The 21,408-nt window shown below is 38.2% G+C and overlaps 1 protein-coding gene across 1 annotated transcript in view; it reads left to right on the forward strand.

Moving 5' to 3' along the window:
• The first annotated feature begins 930 nt into the window (after nucleotides 1–930).
• Nucleotides 931–21,408, forward strand: part of TPD52L1 (TPD52 like 1) — a 31,124-nt gene continuing 10,646 nt past the window's right edge. The window contains exons 1-3 of the mRNA XM_031066699.1: nucleotides 931–1,041; nucleotides 6,038–6,186; nucleotides 16,974–17,075. Of these exons, the coding sequence (XP_030922559.1) occupies nucleotides 994–1,041; nucleotides 6,038–6,186; nucleotides 16,974–17,075 (299 nt within the window). The 5' untranslated portion in view covers nucleotides 931–993. The remainder of the gene's footprint in view (nucleotides 1,042–6,037; nucleotides 6,187–16,973; nucleotides 17,076–21,408) is intronic.

The following is a 21,408-nucleotide window of genomic DNA, read 5'->3' on the forward strand; positions in this document are numbered from 1 at the left end:
ATGTAACCTGGAGGAGATTTTTGTTCCACAACAGAAGACTATCTAGAATTTAAAACAAGTTCCAAAGAGACTTGAATGTTTTCTGTTATCTCATGGTTTGCATTGGTTTTCTCTGCAGACCATAAAGAATGAGAGGCTCTTAGCGGCTGGAGCCCCAGCAATCTTTTCTTCACTGAATGATTCGGAGATAGGAAGTATTTTGTTTCATCAATACCTATTATACCAGGCAGGCCCTGGTCTTGCAAGCATTTATGTATGCACTTATCTTGCTTATTATGGATACTGACCCTGATCTTGGGCGTGCAGAAAAAGAAAGTAACAAGGTACAGTGTATTTGTCCCCCCTTCACAGGCTTAGATTGAGCAATCAAGGAATGCTTCTCATTAACATTCAGAAAATTTAAACAATAGGTATGGCATTTGCTTCTGCAAACTGTGTGCATCTGTAAGGTTTCAAGTTGTTGCAATCAGAGGTACTTTTAGAGAAAACTTGGCTCTGTAATATACTTCCTTTATTATTCACTGTACTATTGCTGCTCTTCGCATCAGTGATCCGCATTAGCCAGCTTTCTTATTTTGAAGAAAAAGCTTTCTTTTTTTTCTTCTGTATTGTTGGAAGCAAGAAAATGCCTTATCAGGGATTAGTAGGGTCCAAGGTGAATAATTTCTGGGAATGAGTGGTCTTTACACATATTAAATTGCTCCTGTGCAGACACTACCCTCTGATACTTCCAATAGCTTTTCAGAAGCAAAGAGAAGCTGAATGCAAATGATTGTAGCAGGAAAAGCTTGGTTTTCTTTGTTTGTTTGTTTGTTTGTTTTTCCCCTTAATGGATAAATACTATATCATTCTTAGATTTTAGGGGAGGCCAATACAATAGTTGAAATAATTACTAATGATTGTCTTGACCTTTTAACTTCTTAAGGCCTGTTGGAAACTCAGTCGTTCCATGAAGCAGATGAAGATGTGGTCACTGATGTTGATTTCACCAATATGATTTCTGAAGAAGAAAAAGAAGAGTTAAAGACTGAGCTGGCCAAGGTAATGAATTTGAATTTCTGTGAGTGTTACTGTTTCTACTTCCTTAAACTGCAAATAAAAATTTTAGGATGAAGTATACATCATAAAGGCATGCCTTTCCTTTTTGGTAAAATTATTCTAGGCAACAATAATGTAGCTTATAATTTTGTCATATACCTATTTTTTGAAGGTTAAATATCTTCTACTTGATGATTGTACTGTGAAGTCAAATGCATGTTCTGATCTTAGTCAAGATGTGTCTTTATTTATAAATGTTCCTTGAAAAAGAATGAAAGGTGTTTTAGATCTGGTAATGTCGTTACAGTGGTTGTGCCACCTGATAGAAAAATTTCTTTTTGTGGTGCTCAGAGGAAAAGGTAATGATGATGGTTACAGAAGAGGCTGATGATAACAAGAACAGTAATTTTATCACATTTTGTTTCCTTTGGCACTGATGTGTTTTGAGAAGGTAGTATCCTTTTTTCAGGAGTCTGGAACTCAGGACACTGTGAAGAGGCTTAAAATAGTAAGGAGATGGGAGGGAAAAGGTGTGAACCACATGATCTCTTTATTACAGAGATTAAAGAAATTGTCTAAATTTGGTCTACCATGGAAGGATGAATTAACTTTTAATTATTAGTGCTGAATACTGCAGTAAAGTGAAATTCTGAAATGGAAAATGAGAGAATGTGAAAAGCTGTGGGTTTAATTTTTTGAAATATGAGCCAAATAACAGAAATCACAGCCATATGAATGTGAGGAGTTGGTTTTGCCTTAACTGGAATACTTAAATTGATATTAAGTTGTAGTACTTAGAATACTTACAAAGTACTTACAAAGTACTCTAAGAAATAACACCTGTAACGACTTTCAAGTAATTTACCTGCAGTGTTAATTCAGGATTTTCAAGTGAAACAGAACTGTTTTTTCACTTTAATATTTTATCAATCTTTGTGTTTCTGAGTTACTAGTTAACTTTTACTTCTTTGCTGATCCTCTCTCATCTGTAAATAATCAGAAGGAAGCGGAAAGTTTACATATTCAGTTTATCAAATTAGTTAGGAGTTGGCATATTCAATACTGGCTTTTTATGAGGACCAGAGGCAGTGGGCACACACTGAAACACAGTAGGTTCCCCCTGAACATCAGGAAGTATGATTTTAATGTGTATGTGACTGGGCAGTGTACCTCAAGATGTTTTGGAGTCTCCATCCTTGAAGATATTTAAAAGCTGTCTGGGTACAGTCCTGGGAAACATGCTGTAGGTAGGGCTTGAACCAGATGTGCTACAGTGCTCCCTTCCAGCCTCAGCCATTCTGTGATTCTCCTCTCTGGTGAAGGGGACTTCACAGGCAGGTAGAAACAAGGAAGGAAAAAAGGCCAGAACTTCCTGCAGTCATCTGAGAATGATACTCCTCTCTCAACAGAATTAATCTCAAATGTTTCTGGGTTTTCCTTCTGCTTACTCATTGCCATAGGAGAGAGAATTCTCATTAGCTTGTGCTGGAAATGCTTTAATTCCTCTACTAACATACAAGTGAGAGATTGCCTGTCAAATATTATGATCTTGACTGACTATTTTCTGAATTCCTCACAGCAGTTTACTGGCATGCAGCTGATGCTTAAAAGCAAAATAAAATTGATAATTATGCTAAGAAAGGTCTGGATAACTTGAATGTAGAGTGAACAAAGTCTAAAGTTAAATGAGGCTTATGACTCTTATAAAAGACTGCAAAAAATGTGTGACATTACCTCCTTCAGAAAGAAAAATTTGCTAATGTGGGGATTGGGTATTGTTTCCTTTTGAAAATCTGTTAGTCTTTACTTACAAGCCCTTTCTGCTCCACCAATGATAGTTTTATTTTCTTCAATGTTCTTATGTGCTAAGTAATGCCTGTTTGAGCCTGTAGGAACAAATACCTCTCTTACTGTTCTGAGGGGTAAAAATCATCCTTAATTCTTCTATCAATAGTTGATAAAATGGAGGTCTATTTGTGAGCACCTGTTGTGCATTTATTTAAGCAGAAAATATGTGCTTCATCTCTGTATTGTGTATCTAATGTTGTATATCTAATGTATTCTTTGTTTTCTTCCTCCTTCTCACTCTGACATTAGGAAATGAACAAGCACTACTGTTCTGTCAGGATTTTTTTTTGTATCCTCTATTCTTATTCTCCTGCTAATAATCTCTTTTTACTGGAAACTTCTCAGAACATGGACTTGCTCTGTTCTTGTACTTGTAGCCTAGCTAACACAGCAGGGCTCTGACTTTAATCAAGCCTTAGGATTTCTACAATGAAACTACAATGAGTAACTCTTATGTCGCAGACATCTCTTACAGAAACTTCTAACAGTCATTTGAATTTACTTTGGTCAGTCTGACTTTTCAGAATAACAGCAGAAAATTGTAGCCCAAAAGCTTTACATAAGGCCAGAAGATTGTTAGCAGAACAGATTCCCCCCACCCCCCTCGCTGTGAGGAGCATTGTACAATGACTCTTGAGTCATGCTGGGGGCTGAGATTTTGAGCTACCTTGCTCACTGCTGTCAGTTGTCCTTCCATTACACTCATCAAAGTACTCATTTACTCTTTGGTGTCTTCCCCCTCCCACACCTTCCCAGAAGGAGCTATCTGGTTTGATCTAGCTGATGCACAGCATCAGCAGTGTGTGTTTTACTGCATGTTTGTTCCCAGTTTGAGGAAAGATTATAATAATACCTTTTCCTGCAAACTTGTGGAAGAGAACTTTGCCTCTGTATGATGTGCCTGTATTCTTCTGACTCTGTTGCACTTTGAAAGAAGGGAACCATGATAATTAGAAGCTTGTCTTTCTGTTGACTCAAGCCCTAGTTTTATAATGGAGTTATAAGCATTTACAAAAGTGGACTTAAAAAATTCCTAAACAAGTGATGCCTGACTTCCATGAGAATTAGGTATGTTACATGCTTGAATGCTTTTCAAGATCCTACTGTTAGTCCCTAATCCTTTCTACCTACTTCAGAGTCATCACTGATATTTGAGCACTTGAGGGCGGCTTTGTATCTGTCATTATTTCAAAATGATGGAAGTTGAGGAGGATTTTGTCAATTCAAAACTGATTGCTGTGTTATAAATAATTAATTACTTTTCTTTAATCAAAAATGTTGCTCATACTTCTGCCATTGAGCGCTTGGCTAATGCTTGCTTAGGTTATCACAGCTTTAAGATGTCTATTCAGTGGAACCAATGGAAAGTACCTGATGATCAACCTAGTGCTGGCCCAATAGTGTCCTGGCATCAGTTTAAGTAAAGTTCTTCAGCAGTGTTGCACAGGTAGTCATGCACTAAGGGGTTTGCTCTTGGTGAGAAACAACCAAAAGGAGCTCTGAACTGCTGCCTGAGGAATGCTTGTGCTTTCTTTCTATAAGCATATAACCAGCTACTTTCTCAGAAGAGAGCCTCTTGACTCCTGCCTCTTGACAGTGTTCCATTTGCAGGTTGGGAATATAATAGAGCATAAAGGACATGGGGAGGAACAAAGCAATTTGGATTGCTGCTGATTTAACAACAGTACTGGTGAGGTGTTGGCATCACAGGCATTGGTGAATACTAATATCTGCTTCACTCAGGTCATGATTTTGCTCTGTGTTCCTAGCCTTGCTGCTTAATTCCTGAGCTGCTTGTATATTGAAGTAGCAGGTAATGACAAAAGAAACTGATAGCTGGGTGATTCAAGGATGAGACTTTTCCAAGAACAGTGAGCTTGCAGCCAGTTTTACAGTGAGGCAGAATGCATGAATGTGTAAAATAAAATAATGCTGGTGCTGATATCCTAAATATAGCCTTGGAGGTCAGCACTGCTTCAGCTGGTGCTTGCATCATTCCCTGCAGCCAATGGAGTTAAATCAGAGGGAAACTGTGGCTCCAGGGAACTTAGCATATGGTAATCAGATAAGTTGCCATATGTTACCTTACTAACATATGGAGGAAGGAACACAGTTGGTAGGGGAATTTCTAAACCTGAAGTGAAAGGCAGCTGCTCTGGTGTCACTTGCCCTTGTTAGCTTCAGTATCTCAGTGTGCTGCTTGTGTAGATTGGCTTGGGAGGCTTCCAGGTGAAGAATGCTAACCCCTGCTCGCTTGCAGGAGTGATGCCCAAGGAGCAGGATTTTGAGCCAGTGGCAGGACCATTCTGGAGTCCCTCTTCTTACAATCCTATCTTCCGATTCTTGCCTTGGTAAAATACTGGCTTTGATTAAATGTTTAAAAAAAATGTCTACTGCAGAGAGAATTATATTGCTCTTTTTGGGCTGGATGGCATCTTTACAGCTTGAAATTGCAGAGTTTGGTTAAATACTAGGATCTCTGGAAAGACTAAATCTGCTCTGACTTCTGAGTGTTTTTATACTTTTGGTACTGATCACTCATGCTAATAGTTCAACTATAAATTTTTATGTTACAGTTTTGAAATATATAGGGCCTAAAATACATAAATGAAACTCATATGACAAGGATATAACATCTGATGGTACTCTCAAGTCATATATTATCATGCAGCTTTTTCTATTTTTTTTTTACCTGCTCCTAAGAATTTGCATATGTTTTTTTCAGGACCAGAAGACTAAAAACCTGCAAGTATGAAGATAAAGGCCTGTGCATTCAAAGAAAGATATTTGCTTAAATTTTCCAGTCTTCTCTTGTCCTGTCCATTCCCATTTTACTAGTGAATGAAAAGCTGGTATTTGAGACTCCTAATGCCCTAAGGCAGATTTGGGTGAAGTCACTTCCTTACTGGATAATTCTCTCCCTTACCAGATGCATGTGTGTGATGGTGAACATAGGTGACACAGAGGCATCAATTTAACATAGTGTCAGCTCTGTTCTGGGCATGCCTTTGTAACCTCCTCAAGCTCTGGACTCGGTCTCTCTAGGTACCTACGAAAAGCACGAGTTGTGAGATTCATTTAGCCTCTTAACACTGTATCTGTTTATCATTCTGTGGGAACAGGCTAACTCCTTTCTCCTTGTTTCCCTCAGCTAGAGGATGAAATTTCAACTTTGCGGCAAGTGCTAGCAGCCAAAGAGAAGCACCTGGTTGAAATTAAACAAAAACTTGGCATAAGTCTGATGAATGAACTGAAGCAGAACTTTAGCAAAAGCTGGCATGATATGCAGACAACTTCTGCGTGAGTACTGATCTTTATACTTACACATATGAACATACCATGTTTTTCTAACTTTTTGGGCTGAATTAATAGCAACATTGGTAGAAAGAACCACCCACCTTCATCAAGTGCTGTCTGAAAAGTCATTTGCTTTTTTTTTTCCTCTTCATTTGACAACTGAGTTTGACACTTAAGGAGAAGGAAAAGTGAGCTTCTCCACAACTGAGCTGAGCTGGGAGTTGACGGCAAGGAAGGCAGGGGGCAGTGGCATGCATCATCCATGAAGGAGCAATCTCACAATACCTGAACAAAGAGAACAGAGCAGTCCAGTGACAGCAAAGAGGGTCAAGCCAAGAGTTCAGATCTCCAAGTGCCTCTGTACTGATGAGCCAGGTCCTAGGTCAAGGCGGGGAGTCAAATCTGTGAGTTTGAGATCTATGCAGTACCTGGACAGATACAGGCATATCAGTAATATGACTTGACATTAAATTCAGTCTAGGCTTTAGTATGGGTCCCAAATGAAGGGAAAAGGTGCTTAACAAGCATTCTCCCAACTCTTGCACATTTTCATCACAGTCTTGCCCAAGGTTTCACAGCTGTGCAGTGTCAGATCTCACCTTGAGCTGCCGAGTTCAGGGGAGTGGGGGAGAAAGCATTAGCAGTTCCTCTCGGTGCATTCAAGGTGCTGACAGAGACTTGGTAAAATATGTTAAAATGTACACTTTGACATTAAAAGAACTATTCTTTGTATTTTCATGAGAAGTCCAATAAGGCATAACCCCCTTAATAAAAATACAGTTTGTATGTCTCCTGTCTCTCACTGTTGGACAGTTTCTCATGTAGGTCCTGCTTCTCATGACATGTCATTAGCAGGGGTATCACTGTTGCCTTGGTGAGGATGTCTGGCATGTGCTAGGAGAGAACAGTCTAGAGACACTAAGATTTGGAAGAGAGATGGGGCACAAGATATCTGAACTAGAATTACTGGGAGAGACTAGCAAAATTTTGAAGCAAAAACTTTCTTTTTTACTTGAAATTTGCTAGCAAGTTCCCAGATAGGTTTTCATTTTTCCTCCACATTGACATTTTCCACAAAGATAGACTTAAGAGACTTTTTCAGTGAGGTAGCTGCTACTTTTTATTTGAGATGAGTTTCAGAACTACAGTCCATTAGGTGGTAAGTGTCCAGAAATTGTTATGTGGAACTGAGCAGTAGGAGTCCCATTTGTGCCCCAGAAAATTCTCATGTTTATGGTCCAACTGCTGTATAATTCTGCTAGACCCTCATGCCAGAACACCAGTGCTGATACAAATCATGGTAATCCAGCATCTTAAGAATGGATGTGTTGAGTAATAGAGGTGATTCATTGTTGCTGTACCAAAATAGCAGTGGGACAGCATTATTCACCAAGATTCCCTGATTTAGGAAGGATGAAAAGCTTGGTTTTTTTAAAAAAAAAGTTCTAAATATTTACATGCCTGTGGTTTAGGTTTCTAAATCCACAGTTACTCATTTTAAATTTTAAAATTATCTGGTTTTAAGGGGTGAAATTTTGTTTCACTTTGCTGGTGTGCTTTCCTGTATGTTAAAATTACTTTTCGTTAGCAGGGAACTTTGCAAAGCCACAGAGCACCAAAGTTTTTTTCCACTTATTGTTAATGTTTTTAAGCTCTCCATTTAGGGATGCATTCTTAGATTTAGAGTGGACTTAGAGGAAGAGGGGTGGACTTCTCTCAGTAGCAGTCCTGTAAAGTGTGTTTGACCACTGGTTAAGATACATGACTTTACTTACAGGATGCATGCCACCTCTACTGACTAAGTTTAAACTTGAGATTTTGACTGTTTTAAAGCATTTACATTTTAAATGGTTGGCCACAAGTTCCTTGGTAATTTCTTATATATTCAGTGCACTGATGTTTAGTATAATCTATTATATTGTAATATAATGCGTTGGGGGAGGCAAAGGGTTCTGCTATGGAGCACATCAGTAACTACAGAGCAAATGATTGCCTTGGGTTTGGTTTGGTTTCATGGTGGTAAGGCATTCAACTGGAATGACTTCCCCCACACACCTTTTTAATGATTGGGTTTTTAGTGAATAGAGGTGGGTGGATATTGAACTTCCAGCAATGCAGGTTTTTTACATTTTAAAAATAGGTAATTCATTCTTATTTAGATGCCAGAAGCAGGGTCATGTTGGTGGATTTTGAGGTTATTTATTTTAGCTTAAGAAATCATTACAAATGTCTTTACATGGATATTTGTAAGAACCATAATTGAGCTTTTCTAATTATTGTTCTGCTACAAAAGAAAGGTTTTATATAACCTGAATGCTTTGTATTCAATTGAAGCTTCTCGGTTGTGCTTCTGTGAAGTTCCCACAGGTCTCCTTACCTTCCATACTTCAGATTTTCACCATACAGTGGATTAAGGCAGAATATAGCATTTATGACAATTAACCTGGTTTTATACAGAATCCTAGAATATCTGAGGTGTTGACAGCAATGTCAGAAGACTGTCTGGTCCAACTGACTCTTTCAGTCAGGACCAGCTAGAGCAGAGTGCTCAGGACTATGTTCAGTTAGGTTTTGAATATCTCCAAGGATGGAGATTCTACAGCCTCTCTGGACAACCTGTTCCATCTTCAATTGCCCTCGCTGTGAAAAACATTTTTCTTAAATACTAAAATACCAATATATTTTATTATTTCTTGCATTGAATTTGTGCTGGTTGCCTCTTGAACTTTCACTAAACACCACTCAAAAGGGCTTGCCTCTGTCTTCTTTCCTCCTTTCATTAGGCTGTTTGTACACATCTATGAGATCCTTCCAAAAGCCTTCTCTAAGGTGACCAGTCCCAGCTTTCCCAGCCTCCTCATATGAGAGGTGCTCCAGTCCTTTACCATCTTTATGCGCCTTTGCTGGACTTGTTCCAGTTTGTCCATGTCTGCCTTGTACTGGGAAGCACAGAACAGGACCCAGGTGTGGCCATAGCCAGGGCTGACAGGGGAAGGATCACTTCGCATAACCTTTGCTGCAAAGGCACATTGCAGACTCATGTCCAATCTGTTCTCTACTAGGATTCTACTAGGACTTTTTCTGCAAGGCTGCTTTCAGCTGGTTGATCCCTAGCCTCTACTAGGTTATTAATCCCAGCCTTCAGGACTCTGCATTGCACTTTGTTGAACTTACTGAGACTCCTGTTGCCTCTTTTTCTTCAGACAAAGTCCCAAGTCATTGTAGTCTTCAATGCAATTACAGAATTGCGTTTCATTTTATATGGAGAAGGTTACAAGGGTTACTTTAGCCTTTCACTAGTCCCTCATATTAATCACTAAAGACTTTAGATCTGCAAGATATCTTGCTCTTTGCTGAGCATTTATGTTGTAACCATGCTCAGCTTTGTCCCTCAGCTTTTCATTTGGTGCTTTTCTGTAATTCTTTGGAAAAAACCACATAAGACATTGTAGTCCTGTCTTCTTGTGAGATATTTCAGTTCTACTGAGTTTCTAAGGAGCAGTTTTATCTGTAAAATTACCCACCAATAAACTCACTCCAGCCTAATAGCTGCCACAAACTTCTTTGCCATCCTTTCTTAAAATGTTATCAACTGTTATAAAACATAAACCTCCTGTTTTAAATGGTTAACCTTTCAACCCATTGATGGAATAATAACTATGGAGAGAGCTTCTAGGGAGATGAAAATGCTTGGTTTGCTACTAAACCTCTTAAAAAAAATACTCCAGACAGTCAGACCACTGTAAGCATCAGTACTGCCATGGTAAATAAATTATTAGAAAAGCTAGAAAATGAGAGGAAACCCATTCTGTCTTCAAGGGCTGCAGTAGTGAAATGATGTGAAATGTTATAAAGTCAATGTGCTTAGTGATTCCAACAGGGGGGCTGGGAAGCCTTTGATGTGATGGAAAGTAGACCCACACAAGGCAAACATTCAGGATAGGAATCTGAAAAAGCTGTTTTCAAAATGGCTTTTCAACTTTTGACCTTAGACAGAAATTTTCACTTGTAGAAAGGGAAAAGCTCATGAATTATAGGCCAGAATCAAGAGAACTGTAAGTGCTGGCTCCCAATAGCATGTTTCCTAGACAGAGCCCTTGGCTTTTTTTAGATGGTGACTATCTTTTCAAGCCTTTTTAGGAAGGTTTCAGTGTTGCTCTGTTCTTGCATGTGATATTTAATTAAGATTAGGGACAAGAACATTCAACATGGACTTGGCCTTTTCCTTCAGAGGTAGAATAAAGGTTGGTTCATTGAATATTGACTGAATTATGTGAGCAAGCTTAGTTCTGCTGATAGGAAACCTGAGGACAACTATTGGGAACTTGCTGTTTTATAGTTCAAATTTCTGCCAGGACATAGCAAAATAGAAGGTAATAGTTGCACTGCATGTGTTTTAGCCTTACAATCTATGGTACAGGCAGTCTTTGTTAATATAGCTTTAAATATATAGTAATGTGTTCCAAAATTTCAGAACTTTTTTCAGTAAGTCAGATATAATTTGTGGACAGCCACAGTCCTACTGTGACTTCTAGGAATTAAGTAAACTGTGTTCCCACACACATACTTCTTGTGAGTGGTAGTAAAAGAAATGTGGGTGTTTCTGTTCATTGCAATGTGTAATCACCTTTTGACATTTTCTTCTCTAAATTTGCAAGTAAATGTAACAGTTGTGTAAGTGAAGAAATTGTGTGCTGGCTTTAGCAAGTACATTACCTGTGTGGGTCTGTGCTATATGGAAGTTAAAGGAGCTCTGCCTTCCACTTCCTTTGCTTCCTTTGGGTCAGATCAGGCAACCTTCATGCTATCTTCAAAGAGAATTATTTTGCTGCTTTTCCACATGTGTCTCTGGCCTTGAATTTTGAAGGAGAAAGTTAACTTCTTAAAGTTCTTTATCTGTTCTCATTGTTCCTTGTCCAAGAGGTATATGTCCATTTGTTTGCACGAGAACCCTCAGTTAATGGAAATTCCACAGGAAGGTCAGGTGATCTGTTCCAGATGTTCATTTCTCAGGGAAAAACCCACTGTAATTATCATGGGGCACCACAAAATATAAACATGTGCATTATAGTGATCTTTATGTGTGTATATCTAACTGTAAGGATGGGAAGGGAGGCCTGAATGTAAATTGAGATCTCTGAAATTACAAGGATTAAAAATATCCAGGAAAGAGTTAGTCAAAAAAAGGGGAAGGGGAAAGAGAAGGGAAAGGAAATGAAAGAGTAGAAAGGGAGGGGAAGAAAGAAAAAGAGAGACTGGGATCTGTTTAATCTTGCAGAATTTTTTTAATCTAATGTGCAGCACATAGCCCACCGACAGTGTTACTGATACAGTTTAAGGTGGGATGAACTGCCTCTAATGTCTTAAGATCATCTGTGCTTTAGCAAAGATTTTTTGGCTTTTCTATTTGGAGTGTAACCGTAGCACACTCTTTCCCCCCTATTCTATGCTGCGTTGCACAAATAATTCATTTCAAACAACTGTATCCCATATTTTCCCCACGTGATTGAAGTTTACAGGGCGGTACAGCCCAGAATATTTGTCACCTTTGTCTGGCACTGACCTGTGACTCTCTCCAGGCTATTGAACAGTCAAGTCACCTTCCAAGTGCTGCACACAGATTGCTGCTGCAGCCTGCAGAGGTTCAGTTCCCTCAGTTCTCTCCTTCCTCTCCCTGTGGGAGAGGAACTACCTGGGGCTTACTTCCTTAGATTTGGGCTTATGTACCCATCCAAATGCCAGCACTGTTTCAGGTAATTCTTAACATCCCTGGCAATGGGAAGGATGACAAAAAAAATATTGGTCATTTGGTTTTGAAGTTGGAATGAATTTCAGGAGAGTACTAAAAAAAACCCACCAAAACAAAAACCCAAAATAATGCACAACAGCTTAGAGTTAATTTGTGGCAAAAAAGTGACAATAAGAATGCTCTTAGAGAATGTTTTATGTACCTTTTATCTGTCATATATGCATTTATCTCACTTGACTATTAGCATAATTTAGTTAATGCTGAGCCCTGTTTCTCCCAGAAAATCAACAAAGAGTTTTGTAGCTGAGAGTTTCTCAGGGATTCCGATGCTTTAGATCAATTGCAGAAAAGTCATTCTTAAGATGACTAATGGTTTGAAAACTGAAAAGAAGTAAGCTCCATAGGGCACAGCTTGTGCTACCAGGCTCTGCTCTACTGTATGGTTTTGTTGTTAATTGTTTGCATTCTGTTACATCCTCTGTGAGCCTTATCACAGGCAAGGCTTTCTCAAATGGATTAATTTTGCCAGCAAGCACTGATGGAGAGGCATAATGCTGAATGAAGATGAACTAATTAGCAAATGTACTAATTTTACAGAAGCTGAATTAAAATTCTTTATCATTTACTGCAGTACATCAAACGTGCAGCTTGACATGCAAAATATAAATATTATATGTGTAGCCTACTTCTGTCAGCACACTCTGTATTGCACCTGTGAATGAAGGGTACATTTAACTCTGCTATGTGAAGGGCAATTCTGTACTGAGATGAGATGAGTAGGATTGTCCTGTCATATCCTGCAGATGATGTTGGCCATTTAAATGCCTAGTTCTCTAGTTCTCTCTATATGGCTGCTGCTTGGCTGTTCTCTCTATAAAGTGCTATTCCTTCACATGTTGTGTTTTATGAAACAGCGTTCCTTATATTTCCTTTCACTGTAAAAGTCACAGTGAGATATATATAGTGAGATCTGCTTGTCACAGGATAGCATAACCTAAATGTAGTATATGACACTGTCAAGTGAAAGTGCAGTCAGAATATGCAAATCTACTTTGTCTAAATAATATGTTACAGCACTGGAGACATGAGTTATCTTTAAAACTCCTTTTAATTATGTTGGGCATGTTATTGGGATATAACTGCAATATCAGCATGTTTTGTGATAACCTCTGGTAATCTCTTTTATAAATAATTGCTTCTGTTAAAGAAATACCCTATTTTAAAAACAAAATTATCATTAGAAGTTGATGGATGAAATTCTTAGGTTAATGTCATATATAAAGGCAATGTTCAAATGTTCACAGGTTTAAAATTGAGACAGCAGTTGATATAACTTATTTGTTTAATCCCTCTTGTCTATGAAATACATTATACATATTTATTGTTAAGTGCTGAGTGAAAGCACAGAATATGACCCTTGTTAACCATTACCAGCAATTCTTCTGTGCTACGCAGTATTTTCAGATGCCACAAAATCAGAGTAGGAATTCCTGCTCTAGCTGAATAAATCAAGTAGGCTCTTTCTACTTTTGTTGATGCTGCTTGGTGTACTGCTGATGGTGCCTTTGTATTAGTGCAATGATGTATTTGTGTAAAAATGCACTCAATGGCTTGGATGGGAGGTGGTCTTTCTTGAATCCCTGTATCCTAAATTATCTGAGTTTGTTTTTGCTGGAGTATTTCTGCCTGTAAGTTTTGGGGTCACTGGTTGACCTGAGCTGCTGGCTGACTGATTCCTAAGATGCTGTCAGCTGTCTCGATGAGCTGGTGGTCAGCACTCACCTAAGGATTGCCAGCAGTGGATGCTGAAAGGATGAGAGTGCCCAGGTGTTATAGATGAATTAGCATGCAGAGCACTTGGTGGTGCAAGGAGGACTTAAACTATACATAGAGCACTTTTTCAGCTAATAAGTGTTTGTAGTTCTTACCTGGAATATCCAACTTTATTTCTGCAGGTAAAGGTTTCTGAAAATTATGTAAGCTGTTCAATGCATTAAAACAAAAGTACAAACTGCTGTGAGTTACATGACATGATGAAAACTGCTTGGTCAGATGATTAATATGCAATACAACTGAGCAGATTCCCAGATGACAGAGAGAATATGTTGAAGAGATCATTGTTACCAGAGTGCTTGGCAAGATATCAAGTGGATGCTGTAAATATGAAATAACTATGAGGATAAATATATCTGAGCCAAAATACAGTGCATCATACATCCAAATATCAACACAGCACATAACTAACTGCAGGGAGGCAATGTGCTCTATGGAAAGATTATTTATGAAGAAGGCATAGTGATACATATAATGGTGGAGAGGTGGTAGTGGGCAGGGGGATTGATTTTGAAGCTATCAGAGAGGTCTGCTGAGATGCAAATTATTTTTTCTTGTCTCTGCTGACAGGTATTGCATGTTGTGCTCCATTTTCACCTTTGTTATTTTGTTGTTCCTTAAAGCTCTTCTTCAACATTGCTGAAGGGAGGAGGGGACATGTCATAGGTCATTTTTGCTGAAGTTGGTGCTGAAAAAGACTAGTTGTGTAACAGTTTTAGCTGGATTTGTGCTCTTATGTAATGTCAAAAGTATTGGGAACACAAATGCAGTCTCCATGTCTTCCTCACTAGTGGAAATGCTAGAGGATGTTTGGTTTATGGGATTTACAGAGAAAACACAATATTGCTGGAATGCCAAAATCAGTGATGTTCCAGCCAATTCCCTGAAGATGTGTTCTGACCAATGTAAGGTTCAGAAATATGTAGGGGACTGTAATATTTCTCAGTGAAATTTGGGTCTCTGCTGTATGGCGCATCATGGACTGTTCTCTAAATAGTTTTACACGGTGTGAAGAACTTGCAGTGAAAAGGTAAGACATAGAGATATTTTATCATAAAGTTAAATGTGCCTATAAAAAAAACTAACTCCAAGGTGTCATTTCAAAAAATCAGTTTAGAGGGATATCGGAAAAGTATTTTTACTATGTACATTCAACCTGTACATAAATAGGTTGTGCTACGCAGGACCTTTTAGACTTGGAAGTTAAATCTTGGTCTTCATGTTGTCATCAGCAAAATTCCACTTGTGCTGAGTAGTTTAGGAAGCTTTTCTGTAAGCAAACTCTTTAAGACTTGTATGCCACAGGCAACAGAACATTTGATTTTTTTCTTTTTCATAGGCAACTCTGACTTATGTGCTTATAGTTTGACCGTAGAATTCTTATTTTAGGGTCTCATCCCATTCTAGTTTATGAGAGTATATCTACTGTCTGCAAGAGAATGACATAGCTATTGAAGTAGTTAAGCTAGAGGATGAGGCCTCAGTGAAATAAGAGTATTGCATTCTTGCTATGTCCAAGGACAACTGGCTATGAAGAAAGGAAATTTGGTAAAAGACAATCTTTTCCATCTTCCCTCTATTGTACTAGAATAAATAAAAGAAGGATAACCATTGCTTCTTCCTTTCTAATTATAATTTGTGTTCCTTCTGTCAGTGTTTCAATGTTTTAGCCCTTATCATTCAGCATTATCAATGTGTCTGGTTCAGCTTATCCAACTGGAGACTCCTAGAAATTCCATACCCTAGTCTTCAGTTGCTCCCTGTGGATTGCCTTGTTAGTCAGTGAAAACAGAGACAAGAACCTTCATAGAAGGAGCCCTTTCACTTGGCAGCTTAAGAACTTGTTAGGTCAGTGGGATGTTGTAGCTTAGGAACATAAAATCAAAATATATATGTCTGAAAGGACAGAGCATTATGTGGCCTCTGCCATCAAAGCGGTGGTTTGTAAAACACAGTCCTGAACAGAGGACTTTCACCAATAGGTCCTGCTGGGGCTAAAACTATGTGACATAAAATGTGATGTGCCATACTGCAAATATTAATCTTATTTCCCCTCCTTCCTCCACAAAGTTATTACTTTCATATACGTAATAATAATGAGAAAACACTCTGTTGTAAGGACTTAGGCAGTAGGATTTTTTTTTATTAATTGCCAGAGTATTGCTCACAATCCTATAGTTTTTGTTCAAAGGAGAATGAGAACCAGTGGAGTTTTATTTCTGAATTTTTCATGATCATTTCTTCTTGTCTGCCAACACACACCACAGGATAGAAGGCTGATTATAGTGTGCTCTCCTTTTGTTACTAGGTCAGTACTTCTAATTCTGAGCTTGTCTGCGTCACTGGGAGTATCAGATAATTTACTCAGAAGGAAGCCTCTGACATGCTCAGAATTAGTTTAGTCAGCAGAAAGTCATCTGTGCAGAAAAGCCTTCTGATTACTCTGAGAGTGCAAGTTACCTGTACTGAAGGGTCTGTATGGGCCAGAGCATTCTTAATCAGTAAATTAAGATGACTCTGTGTTTGAATCTGCATGCTATTAGTGAAATTAGTGACATCTTTTAAAAGAATTCAGTTCTACTACAAATATGCATTCACTCTCCAGGTTTCTTCATCTTTCTTTCTCTGTCTTTCCCCAAATCTTCTTCCTTTAAAGAAATTTTTTAAAGTGAAAAGAAAGGAAAATTGTGGAATGTGGAAGCAGGTTTGATTTTTTGTTCTATTTTAAATTTCACAGCATCATTTTGAAGTGTATCTGTTAAATGTACCTAATATGTATATGCTTAAAAAAGCAGAATTCTATTTGTCCTGGTTCTTTTCTGTGCTTCAGACAACAGATTTTGCCAGAAGGTCAGTGTCTGCTGAAAGAATACTTACTCGATGTAAACATGGTTTTCTGTAAACAGAAGTTGTATCAAGCAGGTATTCAACAAATCACTGCATTCTGCTTTTAACCAGCATGCACTGGCTCGTCTGGGGGATGTTATCTGCAAGGGGGAGAGGATTACTAAGTTAAGGATTGCTCTGGAGACCCTTGCAATTAGGAAGCTGTGCAGAATGGGCATCCTCACCCATGTTTGTTTTGAGCCACAGTTACTATGTTTATCAACATTTCAGTGGATGGAACTTTGAGGGAAATTAGTTGCAGGGATTCTAATCTCTCTTTGTTAATACTTAACACTGTTTCTGTTCTATTTTTTGTTTCCAGCTACAAGAAAACACATGAGACCCTGAGCCATGCGGGGCAAAAAGCAACAGCAGCTATCAGCAATGTAGGCACAGCTATCAGCAAGAAGTTTGGAGATATGAGGTATTGGCATCTGCTGCTTCTCTGGTTGTATTTAGAGGACTAAATGTATAAATAATTTGTCAGCTCTTTATTTCCTTCTACATCAGTGTTTTAAAGGTTCAAGTAGTTTGTAGTTAGAGTATTTAATAACATTGATGTTTTTAACTGGAAAGTAGGCATAATGATGACCAAAGATAGAATTTTTATATGAGTCCTTTTTAAAGTACAGCCAGAAATCCTTTTGTAATAACTTTGCAAACTCAAGGAAACGTATAAGTAAAATGGAACAAAAAATTGCTGTTAGATCTTTATTAACCCAGTTTTATTCTTATACGGATGTTGGAGAAAAATATCATCTGAAGAAAAGCCTACCTAGGAGCTGCTTGTGATAATACAAAAAAATATTTCAGGCTATTTTTAATCAGTTTTTATTCAAGATATACTGCAAAGTTTTGTTCTGCAGTTGTATAAAAATAGATATGATAGAAGTAACAGGAGCTGAGGTCAGTAGCACTGCTCCTTAAAGGCAACTTGAGTGTCAGGCTTTATATGTTGATGTATCTTTTAAAGTGTTGGCTTTAAAGTTCCTCAGTATGACAGCAAAAATTGTATACTGTAAACCAGCATTCCAGTTTTCATTAGGTAGTAGAATTACAGAACTTCCTGAGTGTTTGAAGAAGTTGATTTTTTTTGTTATAAGATATGTGGACATGGATAACTCTACAATTGTGTAATTAGGGTCTCATTTATTAATAGTGCATATTATCCCATTCATATGTACTCACTTTTTTGTTATTTTGTAATGTATGAGGTATCCATATCCTAAGATCTGTGTGTGCTGCAAATGACTGAAGCGTAGTTCATGGCAATAAAACCTTTTTTTCCCCTTTTTATTTTTATTCTGGATCTTAAATCTTTAGAGTCTCCCCCTAATACCTACCTTTTACATACAGCTTAATAAATCCTCTAAAGAGGTACTGTTTTTCTAGGTGAAACTGAAAAAGGAAAATCTTCATTACTGTATCATCTGCTTTGCAGTGTCTTTTTCCACACTGCAGTTCAAAATGGAAATTTAGTGAATGACTTGCAACCTTCATACATAACTTAGTTATGTATGAACGTAACTAAGAATTTTTTACTTGATGCAGTTAAACATTCATGAGTAGTATATGCCTATCAAATGATAGAAGAATAAGCAGGCATGCAATTTTATTTTCTTAGTGTATTTTTTTTAGTGTTCAGAAATCTAAGAGCTGAAAACTTTCTAAAACATAAATTTGAGCCTTCATTTAAAAGATTCTTGAAGGTTTTCCTTCATAAATTTATCATTATTTAGATTTTTTTTTAACTTTTATGAGCTTTTGAAATTCATAACACCTCACATCTCCCCAGAGGAATAAAAATTCATGTGGTAAAGTCTGTGGTTTATTTGTTCGTTCATTCATTCCCTTTTTGGAGTCTCCCTGGTCTTTCCTTTGGTGCCTTCTGGCTCTTACACTATGAGAAACAGTGAATGATTTCTTCTTCTGACCTTCATTTCACTCATTATTTCTTGTGGGTTTATTGTATTTCACTTCAGTTCCCTCTTTCCAGGCTCCAGTTGGACGAGTCACTTTCACAAGCCTGTTTGTTACCTTTGTTATTTCTTTCTGCCTTCCCTGCATTTATATTCGTATTCTGTATTTTTGAGAAATGTATAAGATATGTGTGATGGATGTGGCACCAACATATTCCCTGTTTTATTTTATGTTTTCTTAACACTTCCTCTTGCAAAAAAGACAAGGTCCTGTTGCTGCTTCTATGCTTTAGATCCTACAGCAGTGACAAAGAGTTTGTGTGTGAATACCTTGAGCACTGGCTCTGGATTATAGAGGGAAGGATGACTTAGCAGTTCAGGATTTCTCAGGTCCTATTACTTGTGCTTTGCACATGGTGTGAGATTAACTGCAAAGGCAGAAATGTCTTCACTGAAATGCAGCATGTTCAGCCTTTAATATTTCCCTTAATGAATCACTGTTACCAAATGCCTTTGTCTTACCTATCAGTATCAGCCCCCATGCCCATGGCAGTCATGCTTCTGGCATGGCAGATGGGAGGTGTTTATCCCATTAGCCCTTTAGCCAAGGGCTCAAAGCAGATGCTGAGTCCAAAAGCATTTTGATTAATCAAAAAGAGGATTTCTAGTAGCTTTCTTTGATTGAAATTATTGCCTTGAACCTGGTTGGGAATTTTTCAGGAAAATATGAAGTACCAGCACTGCCTTTTATGTGGATACTTGCTGTTTTCAGTTCTCAGTTAGGAGAGTTTTCTTGATGCTTATGATGAAGCAGCAAGTGGTCTAGCCAGGTTCCCATAGTTATAGAGAGAGTGGCGTGACTGGCACCTTCTGCATCTGCTGTACATCCTAAATCTGGAGTGATGGTCAGTGTGCTTCCCTTAGCAACAAAGCTGGCCTAAATTCTTGGCTCAGCTTGGCCAGGTGTAGTTCTGTGTGGGGTCACATTACAAACCTTATCACTTGAATAACCTGATTATTAAAAATCTTCCCCCTCCCTTTCCAATCTCACTTGTGTTTGGACACAAAACTGTAAAGAGGCAGGAATTTTCTCTGTCATTGTTGTCTTGCTTTTTTTGCTAATCCAAATAATTTTATTTCAGTGATCTAGTGTATGGATTATCACCACCCCCTCCCATACTGCCCTTTCAAACAAACATCAGACTCTAGCTTAATTCTCTTGGTTAGGCATTAAGGCTGATAGTCACCAATGACATCCAGATGCAAATCCCTGTTCTGCTTTCACTCAGAGCAGACATTTGAAACTGATTTCTAAAATCCAGATGTCATCATAATTCCCAGTATGTTCAGCAGCCTTACCCCCGGTGATGGTGATTTTGAAAGGGTTTGTAGACAGACTGACTAAATAGTGAAACCTGCCTTCTTTATGGAACAAAATTCTGTTTTCTATGTTACTTGCTATGTCAGCTGTACAGAGTATTACATGAAAAAACATATTTCTGTTCTGAAGTTATTGGGTCTTAATTTTCATTTTCTTTTATCTCTAAAAATATTTCTAAAATATCATATAAAAACAGGCCAGATAGACTCCCCCAAACATGCTATTTTGCTATGTTAGCATTCAAGAAGATAAAATCTGCAAGAAAAATGACAAAATTCTGTGTGTCTGAAAGAACAGATGCCACCCTTTAGGGACCAAGTGCTTTTCCCGCAGCTGCTGTGCTTCTCTTTCATCCCCACCCCATCTTCCCAATGTCGCTACTCTCTAATTCATTTTGTGCATGAATAATCACTAGCGTTTTACATTTTCTAAATTTTGCATTAATAAGCTTGTAAGGGATCTTTACAGTCATAATGCATCTTATTTAATACTGTGTTTCTAGAAATACAAGAAATGCATATAAAACCAGTGTACAGATACTTCTGCTTTAGGATACAAGCCAGACACTAGCCACATAGCTAAGGTAATAGATTTTTCATTAATAGGCCTTGTGATTAATTATATGCCATCAAGATTTTTTTTTGCTCCTCCATCTGCAGCTCACATTGTCTCTTTTAAAATTTATCTGGTGTGGAAAGTTCAGACGAAGGGGGTAGTCCCAGGTCACTCACAGGGCATTGATCAGAGGCTCAGATCTCTCGGTATTAGAGATTGCACTGACATTTTAACATGGCTCTTGCTAAGAAGAGCTCAGATCTGATAGAGTTGAGGGTCTTTATCCTTTTCTCCTTCGCTTTCTGCTAAAGTTTGAATATTTTCATGCTATACTGCTGGACTACTTTGCAGTTGTCTGTATGAATCTATGTCTCATCCCTGCTGATGACCTTTTTAGAAACAAGTTGTGATCCCAAGTGAGAGATTTTCTGGGTTTTGGGTTGCTTAAAAAAAAAAAAAAAGAGGAAAGAAAGAAAAAATAAACTATGTGCGCTACACTACTATGCACACTACCACATACATTGCTGCTACTGAAGTAAAGGTATTTAAAGATTAAGCTAACAAAGGCATGCATGCAAATTAGGATGTCAGCAGTTACATTTTGTATGGCTCCTTCATTCAGCTGTCTGGTACGTTTTCTTTAATTACATGATCACACAGACCCCTTTCAAATTCAGTGCCTGGGATGAGCCAGCTCTCAAGATGAATGAAGGTAATATAATGCCTCATTCCTGCCAGGAGTTGGAATGCCTCATTCCTGCCAGGAGTTGGAAGGCACAGGTGGAAAGACACAAAAGGCTGCAGGGAGGGATGGCCTGGGGGCATGACTGTGGCAGTTGAATGTGCCTCTTGGAGAATAGGAGGCACCAGGGGGGTGAAGGAAGGCAAAGTTAATTCCTCTC

The sequence above is a fragment of the Geospiza fortis genome, unplaced genomic scaffold (genome assembly GCF_000277835.1).
Source record: "Geospiza fortis unplaced genomic scaffold, GeoFor_1.0 scaffold98, whole genome shotgun sequence".
Taxonomy (NCBI): domain Eukaryota; kingdom Metazoa; phylum Chordata; class Aves; order Passeriformes; family Thraupidae; genus Geospiza; species Geospiza fortis.